This window comes from Porites lutea, chromosome 2 (assembly GCF_958299795.1).
Source record: "Porites lutea chromosome 2, jaPorLute2.1, whole genome shotgun sequence".
In the NCBI taxonomy this organism is placed as follows: domain Eukaryota; kingdom Metazoa; phylum Cnidaria; class Anthozoa; order Scleractinia; family Poritidae; genus Porites; species Porites lutea.
In genome coordinates, this window is record NC_133202.1 from 5,038,102 (window position 1) to 5,047,710 (window position 9,609).

Here is a 9,609-nt window from a genome sequence, read left to right on the forward strand (position 1 = left end):
ACTTTTCTTTATCAAACTGATATCATAAAATTCCGTTCTTTTTTAGTACGTTTGGAGTTTTCTTTAATCATTCTATATTTTATGAACTCGCTTGTTAATCCCATCGTTTACACAATCAGAATTCCAGAGTTTAGGAAAGCTCTCCTGCTCTTATTTAAACGTCAACGAAGACAAAATACCCGAGATATTCCTCTTCATTGGCTTAATTAATGTACTTTGTTTAACACTTGGAAGCCAACTAATGATTTCGTCATCTTCATTAAAAAAAAAGCAGTAGTTGATTGTATATTATAAAATAACTGAGATAGTACGCGTGATCTGATTGGTCGAAAACCTATGGTTTATTATACCGGTAAACCCATAGAAAAAGGCATCCGGACCACGAGCCATAAACAAAACCGGCTATTGATCTGCAAACGATTTTAGAAAGGCTAAAAAACAGAACAAGTTACTTACCTATCCCTTCTTAATATTAAAAGCGTTGGTTTTCACATTTTATTACTGAGCGTCACAATTCGCTACTGCCATAGCTTTAGAAGTTATAAAGTACAAAGTTGGAAAACAGTTTACATTTCACGACGATGCCAAATCGCAGAGAAAGACAACAACTGTGTGAATTTCTGGTGTACAAAGTCTCTAGGAAAACTTAACAATGTGCCAACCAGCAACAAAACGGATAGTTTTAGCATTCTTGATTTATTTTATTTCAAAATTAAATTCCTTAATCAAAGAAATTGTTTCAAAAAGAGATCTCTGATCAAGATATGGTACAAAATCGGCCGCTGGAGGTTGTAAACAAGCTGCCAACGATGATGAAAGATGTCAGAGTTTCGGGCTAGTTTTTTTCCAACATTTGCACAAATTATTCGATGATATCGATGCCATGACCTACCTCACACCACCTGAATTCACAAATCGACAAATATTAACGCCAATATGTGGCTACGGCAAAGAAACCTTTCTCCACCACTGACATATTTCCATCGGTCGCTGTACGTGCATATAAAGTTACATGCGACAACTTCGCAAATGCAGCCACGTCGTTACCGCAGCAATTCTTGATCATAATAAAGTCCAGGAAACAGATCTTAAACCACTGCGGCTTGTAAAAAGTGAATGAAGTCCTCCATTACAATAGCTGCCAGTTTCCTCTGTAAGCACGAAATTCTTACGGATCGACTCAACAAAATACAGCTGCGTACAGTCTGATGTTCAATCAATTTCTACTTCTGTAGTAAACAAACCATGAACGTATTCTTTCATTGTACGTTCGCATGAATATGTGTTGACTTTTCCTGTAAAACAGCTTTCATAAGTTATCATGTAATGAGTGCAAAAACTCGTGTTTTGAAGTGCTGCTGTTTGTTGTTTGACTGAACTGAGTTTTGAGAAAGTTTAGCGCTATTAAATCGTGAGTCGTGATTGGCTTATGATGACCTTAGAGAGAAGACATGACTTGATCACGGTACTAAAATAATATTTTTTACCTAAAAGACTCCATTTTAATAAAAGTTATTTTATAAAAGCAATAGACCACACTTTCTATGGGTTTACCGGCGTGATAACCCACTTGGGATGTTGGGAGAACACTCGAAAAGCTTGTAAATCACTCGCCTTCGGCTCGTGATTTACAAGCTTTTCTCGTGTTCTCCCAACATCCCGCGTGGGTTATCACGCCGGTAAACCCATAGAAAGTGTGGTCTATTGCTTAACTATTATTACGGCCTTTAAAGTTCGATAAAAAGGCTGTAAATAAATGTTGTGGTGCAATTTTTTCCTTTGTTCAAATGCTCTTTTCCTTTGTTTTAAACTCTGATTCTCAATCGTACATAACCATACCGCAACATGGAAATTGAGAAACAGATTGCATTTGATAATAATAACTTAGCCTCTTTTAGGAAGAAATGGGCTACTTTTAAACAATGCCCCTCAGAATATAATTTGACCAATACAGTTAATTAAAGTACAAGTGACAAACGGGCAGATGGGTGATGGAGGACCATAAGGCAGGCAGCCTTCTTTTAATTGTTAATATATAATCTATAGTATTTTGGTGGACTTTGTCCTTCCTTTTCTTTTTATTTATTTCTTTTTTTGTAAACGATAACAGTTACCTGTAATGAATTGTAAATGTAATGTATTGTAATTGTTTGTGTGTGCGAAATAAAAATAAAACAAAAACTAAAAAAAAAAAAAAAAAAAAAAAAAAACACTACCGCAACACAAAAGAAAACAAAATCTAACCATTGATGAGTTGAACCACGGTATTTCGTCAAATACTACAACTAAATATAGAGCAGGTTAGGTAGTCTCGTTTATCAGGCTTTTCGTTACGTTTAGTATGCTTCCAAAATGAAAAGATATCCTTTACATTTCCTTGTTTAGAGTTAGTCATTATGATTGCGCTCTCAAAACATGAAATATATCCATTATGTACATTAAGCGCAGAAGTTGTTTAGTTCTTAATTTGTTATTTCACAACGCGATATCTACTTTAATAATGCGACTTGTTTTGATTGTAAAATATCGCTGTTAGTAAAATCAGTATTTTAAAGAGACTTCAATAAAGTTGCTATTTGTATAAACAGGATTTCTTTACGTTCTTATCTGTGTCTGGAATATCACAAGGAATGGGCCGGAAAAACGCTGAAATGGGAAAAGCACACTTCCGTGTCCTAAAGATGGGAAAAGTCAGAAGATTGTTAAAAAAGTCTTTTTTTTTCCACATCAATTTTAGGAGAGGATTATAAGAATGTTGTTTTTCCTCGTTGTGTGGTTAAGGACATTTGTATACAGCTTGCCAGACACATTGAACATTTCCGGGTCTTTTTTGGGAGATGATATATAGCCAAATCTGGGAAGGAAAGTCAATTGAAAAACTTCGAAAATCATAGATGAATGAAGAGTCATCAAAACTATTTAGTCTTTCTTGAGAAATAGAAATTTGTAAACAAGTTAGACTTTTGCTTCTTCAAACATATATTTTACATCAGAAACCTTTCCCCTGATAAATGAATATGGGGACATATCAAATAGTCTGGATTAAATGTTGTCATCACTGGAAACTAAATCCAGTAAATCCATCTTGTCAGTTCGTGTCCTTAAACTGCGCCATGAATTCTTGGTGAAAGGTTCTTAGACGCTCAAACATTGGAGGGGAGCGAACGTCTCTTCAGAAGGAAGATTAGTTATCCTACCAAGAAAGATTAAAACATGAAACCGTTTTAAGTTATTTCCTTCGCATGGATAGTGGGTCTGAAAAATCAAAACGTTTTGGATTATTTTAACCCACAATGTGGAGATAAAACTTGGTCCAATTTCATCAGACTTTCACGATGACAGAACGTCGCTTTTACGGACAAGTCGCTTTTAGGACGCCTTTTCCCACGTAAGTGTAAGCGCTGGTCCATACCGTATAATCCCGGTTGTAAGCCCTTCTATTTGTAAACACCAACTTTATCCCAGATACAGGCTCTCCACTAAGCCCCCATCACCCCGGCTATGGGCCGATCTGTGTATACCCTTATTGCGTTCGTCAAAAGGCATCCGGTGGTACAAAGGTAGAATTTTGGGGGGTTGGGTGGAAAGAGGGGTCCTTTCAAATTTAAAGGTGCAGTCAATCTAATCGATCTAAATATATTAGACAAGCCTGTGAAAATCTTGTGACACAAGTGCGCAAATGATATCACAGAGAGGTTTTTAAAATCATCAAAATTCCGACCTAGAGTTCATGGCCCTTGTTAATTCAAATCTTACCTGTAGTAAAAGTTGTTACCGCTGCCTTTCATATCAAAAACGTGGCCAGGAATCATGTAAATTCCAGTTTTCTCCAGCGCCTGCCAACAGTAAAACTCGTCTGGTGGAATTTCCTTGGCCTACATAACAATGACAATACAAACAACTCAGTAAACTCAAAAAATATCGACACATTACTTTTGTCCACCCAGAATCCTTTCACTTCGCTCACCAAACAGACCACATACATACTTTCCTTGTGAGGGGAATATCTGTATTTTAAAGAATCCCGCGATGAAGCCTTTACTGGGAGCTGTTACTAGATCGATACGACATATGGAATTTAGCAATGAAAATATGGAAAGATGAGAAAGTGAAATTTTAACTTTCGCAGGACATTGTCAGCAGCCTGAATAAGATGGAAGCCTATAGCGTCCTTTTCACTTTTTCTAACCGAAAAACGCCTTTTATGAAAACTGACACGGCGGGAAACGGGTTGGCATTCTTCTAATATAAGGTGCATTAACGAGAATCTTGGCTTCTGGATCGCACGTTGCATTGTGGGTTCCGGATTTTATGCTGTAGATCCCGGATGGCGGGTACTGGATTCAGTATTCCTTGTCCATGAAACTTGGATTCCACATTCCAGTCTTTAGCGAGATTCCAGGCTTCCTATATAGAGCAGGCCCCAGCTGTTAAAAAGGTGGATAACGCTATCCACGGGATAAATCCCTGTCCAGTGGATAGTGCAATTGGTTTCGCTCATACCTATCCACTTGATAGTGAATTTATCGGGTTGATAGCACTATTCATCTTATGAACAACCGGGTCTGAATTCCATATTTTAAACCCCAGAACTGATTCCGGATCAGTCTACAAGAAAAAAATTCCCGGGTTCCGGAATCTGGATTACCGTACACCTAGGATATCCATTACTGACAGTATTCTGCAGTGTCGCACTAGAAATCAAGGCCGGAAACAGGACATGATACCTTGGCTGCCTCGATAGCTTTCTTTGGAAGTGTTATCCTTGGAAACGCATACATTGCACCTGCCACCTCGTTACACTTAACATTTTCCATTGAGTTAAGAACCTCTGTTGTCATCTTTGCTTTCTTCCTATAAGAATCCTTGATGGATCGATGTTATATAATACTTCCTGTAAAACTGTGTTACTATAAGCAACCTTGTAAGAAGGGAGGGGAAAATGCAACCTCGTCCCCAGGGCGCTTTTCCCTGACTTTGGAGGTGGGACTCCAAAGCCAGGGAAAAGCGCCCTGCGAACGAGGTTGGGGAAAGTGGTCTTTTAATTGGCGATGGTGAGCAACTTTGTCAGGACGAGTGCAAAAAATAGGTATTTTCCTCTAATTGTAATGTGTGTTACAAGGTTTTGTCCGATATTTAGCTGTTACAACTGAGCAACATTATTGCTTTGCAGTATCATCAACATGGTCCATGTATTTTTATTAACAGGTCTCTAAGTATGTTATTGACATCAGTTGCGATGCAAGCAGTCCTAACAACCCTCTGCCATTTTACGACACTTGCACATCATTCAAAGAGCCAACTTGCAAAGTGAAACTAAAGTAAGTCATTCCGAGATACAGTTTCTTTGATGATGTGGAAGAAAAATAAATCTACCATCAGAAAGCTCAGAAAAATTGCCGAGCTCTACTAACCGATGAGATTCGAACTCACGACCCTCCGCGTTCTGAGATCACTCAGCTACTGGAGCACTCTATGGCGAGTGGGTTGTAATTTAATCACGACCTTTGAAACTAGTTTACCAGAGTTGTTGCTATTTTTAAGGGTTTGAATTGGTAAAACTACCGTAACGGGTAACTTGGAAAAAAAAATCGCAAAAAACTAATTATTAAGTTGTCTTGCTTTGTATTTTTAGCAAGTAATCAAAGCCCTTAGATGTTGTTGCCATTGATCATTTTCCCTCCACATTTGCTCAAATTAACTGAGGTGTGCTTTGACTGTCTTAAAATGCACCAAAAGTAGTTTTTCTCCTTATTTCCGGGCTGTGATGATGAGTGGAAAGTAAAACATTCAAATAAGCTAAGAGAACTTTTATGTTTTGTGGCTTTTCTGTTCTCTTGAATGAGCCTATAGGCTGGATGACGTTCAAAATGTTGCAATGGACTTAGGTAAAAGGTGACTGATCAATTGGTCTGCTTGAAATGTACCTGAACGCCGGCAGTTACGGCGCGGACAGGATATAGACATCAAAGAATAAGTCCACACCAGGGTGTCATAACTCGGAAAGGTTATCCCTACCATTGAAAGAGCCTTTAAAACCGCTGAGCCTGAGAAACTTCTCGGGTACGTGTATTGTGTGGGGTCACTCTGCGTAGCGGGCGGGGTTTAGCTAAGCGTGCCGAAGTGCTTTTTGTTTCAGCAGTACAGCATTGAGAAGAACATAACCTGCATGACAGGCGCTTAATGAGCCAAGCGGGGCGAACGCAATATTTCGCGCGGACCGCGACACGAGCCGCGCGAAATATTGCGTTCGCCCCGCTTGGCTCATAAAGCGCCTGTCATGAAGGCTAAAAGAACAGGTCTTTAGACCCGGGAGCAGCCCAAGGGGCCTTGGCGCTAGTTACGCGCGTAAGAAGAGCACGCGCCGAAGAGTACTCCACCCCCTAGCCTGTGTACAGACCCCTCCTCCCCTCAGGAAGAGGAGAGGGGTCTGTGCACAGGCTATCCCCCCGTCATGAAACTCCCCCGCCATTCTCCTAGGGGCGCATTACAGCCGAAATATATACAGAGGTATAAGGCCTCTGGCGGTCCAGTTAAAGCCTATGTGTTCTTCGAACTCCTGGTTTAAGGAGGATCATTGCGTCGGAGAGTTGTAAAGTCCGTGATATGAGCCAGTCATCTTGTATTAGTTCTTAGGAATGATTTTGTTGCTTTGCTTTACACAGGTTGATTCTTATACCGTGTGGGTGAATGCCAAGAAAATGTTTGACCTAAAATCCGCAGAAGCCGAGGCTCTTCTTAAAAAATAAGAAAAACAACAGATAGCAACGCTATGTACGTGAACTGGAATATATGCATCAGAAGAGAATAACACAGACGCAGCTGGCTTGCAAAAATTAAAATGGTAGAGGCAATAAAAAGATTCTACTTTTGACATTTAGGTGCTTATATGGTCAAGCTCCTACTTACTTACAGCGGTTACCACTAACACGCGCCTTTGAAGGGTTTTTTTTTCAATGAAATGCAAAGCAAAGCAATGCAATGCAATGCAATACAATACAATACAATACAATGCTATAACTTTTATTTAACGCGGTCAAACGTGCTTCACTAGCTAAATAGCTACTTTACAGATATGAAGGAAGAAGGTTTAAATTGTTACAATTCAGATACAACCTGAAACATGTTATAACCGTAGCGACTTATGAGACATCCTTAAAACTAAGAGCACAAAACAGGAAAGGTCTAATTATTCCGATAGCATTCATGCAAATAGTGTAATAAAAAAACTAAAAGAAATACGTTTTGGCGCGCAAATAATAGCGGTGCCCTGTCGAGAGGAACGCATTCACTCGCCGCTAATCCCTACGCAGGCCAAAGGATTTGTAGTAAATGGTGTTCTTTCTTTGTACTATCTTGCACTTTTGTTTTTCTTGGCATACTTTTATCAAAGAAATTCAGGAAAAATTCAGGAACTATTGACATGAAATAAGTTATAATTTGAAACCGTAGCGGCTTATGAGACATCCTTAAAATAAGAGCACAAAACAGGAAAGGTCTAATTATTCCCAAGGGATTCATGCAATATAGTGTAAACAAAAAACTAAAAGAAATACGTTTTGGCGCGCAAATAATAGCGGTGACCAGGCGATCGAGAGGAAGGCATTCACTCGCCGCCAGTCCCTACGCAGGCCAAAGGATTTGTAGTAAATGGTGTTCTTTCTTTGTACTATCCTGCAGTTCTGTTTTCTTTGGCATACTTTTATCAAAGAAATTCAAGAAAAATTCAAGAACTATTGACATGAAATAAGTTATAATTTGAAACTGTGGGGATACCTTGAATGATACACGAAGGCGAAATAATCGTTGTGTGTGTCCATCAAGTAGGGTCGATTGGTTGTGGGCTGATTCAAAAAGGATGTCCAAGTTAACAAAAAAGCCTAATTCAGCAGCAAATTTTTATTTATTTTGTGGGGATAGATATAATTAGGGGTCAAAAATGATGGCCAAGACAATTATTCATGGTAAACTGAAGTTTAATAGTGAAATATTGTTCCCCAAAACAGATGTGCAGATAATTTATAAGACCGTATAAATTAAGGGAAGATTATTTTTCTCTGGAGTTACCTCCAACGCAGACGTCTTTTACAAGCCGAACTGATATTTTCCAAACAAAAACTATAGATATACGTTTTTGCTTGATCAGTGGGGACATCCAGCATAGCATTTTGGGAAAGGTTAGTTATTTATGGATTTATTTATAAACAAAACGAAACGGCTGAACAAATTAAAACTAGCCTGGACACAGACGTTGTTTTCTTTTTCTTTTCGTTCTTTTCAAGAACATCGGCGAGCGAGAACGAGCGCGGAGCGCGAGAAAGAAAAATAAAGAATTTTCTCCTTCGCCAGCCCTAACCCCTTCCGCTGGCAGTCAGCAAATGCCCCGCGGTTTTTGTTTTTTATCACGCGCGCTCGATGGACTTTGAAGAGAAAATAGAGGGTCTGTGAACAGGCTGGAACAAAACATATTAAAGGTTTTTGCTGCGGTATCATGCAGTCAGTGAGCATAAATTTATTGCTAAACCGTTCCAGTTATAGAGCGATAGATATACTTATCTTAAACAAATCATTATTTGCCAGCTTGTTTGAAGTATGGTAAAAGCAAAGTTTTTTTGCCCTATATCTAATAATCTCATCGTGTTCAATACAGGAGAGCGCAAGTTAAGGACAATCTTTTCGAAAACACCTTTAAGTATGAAAAGATTTGCCTCATTCAGCTCAAATTTTCCAGGGGGGGGATAATATTTGGTAAAATATTAAATTATTTGCGAGTTTTTATCGTTGTAGAATTTATATCGCATTTTGTTTTAGAACGTGTTATATATTATGCGGAAAAAATAACAAGCAAAAGCAAATATTTTAAAAGTATTGTATTTTTAGTGCAATACTTCCCAAAACTGGTGTGCAGATAAATTTAAGACCGTATTATCGAGCCGGAATTCGGAAGATTATTCTTTGAGGCGTCTGCGTTGGATGTTACTCCGGCAGTTTACAAGCCTAACTGATATTTCGCAACGTCTTTTTTCCGCTTTGTCACATCCAGCAAACTGCATTTTGTGAAAGGTTAGTTGCACACAAGAAGAAAACAAAATGCAACTTGACAAAAAGGTTTTAATTACGGTATGATACAGTTGCGCATTTATTTAAGAACCGAATATTTTTAAACCTTGTCCTACTTAACCACTGTTTAGGACATTCATAGGACCTCTTGACCTTTTCCGTGATGTGGTACAGAGACACCCAACGGTTGAATGTTTTGTGTAAAAAAGCGATAATTCGAAGAAGCACAGTATAATTGTCTAAAAATAATTTCTAAAGCTAGAGAAAAAAAATTCCTCGATGAAAAATGTTCCGTTCATCTCAATTTTCGACACTTTTAGTCCATTAATTTGTCTACGTTTTTCTGAAGTCGGTTTTTCACCTTTCCGTGACTTCCCAGGTTTGATAATCATTCGTAAAAAAGGACTTACATACTACTAAAATTTTTGGCTTCGTAATACTAACGGAAAGAGGTATCGCAAAATGTTGAGTTTTCAGTAAAAGATTAAATAGCATCAAAGATTTTTGGAAGAGTAATAAGAAGGAGGTATTAAATTCGCATAGACAAAA

General features: G+C 38.4%; 1 protein-coding gene across 1 annotated transcript in view; it reads right to left on the minus strand.

Annotated features, from left to right (window-relative positions):
- Positions 1-3,135: 3,135 nt before the first annotated feature.
- The window catches only part of LOC140925316 (uncharacterized), a 19,179-nt gene continuing 12,705 nt past the window's right edge, over positions 3,136-9,609 (minus strand). The window contains exons 3-5 of the mRNA XM_073375324.1: positions 4,728-4,854; positions 3,757-3,875; positions 3,136-3,193 (exon numbers count right to left, since the gene is read on the minus strand). Coding sequence (XP_073231425.1) covers positions 3,136-3,193; positions 3,757-3,875; positions 4,728-4,854 — 304 coding nt within the window. The remainder of the gene's footprint in view (positions 3,194-3,756; positions 3,876-4,727; positions 4,855-9,609) is intronic.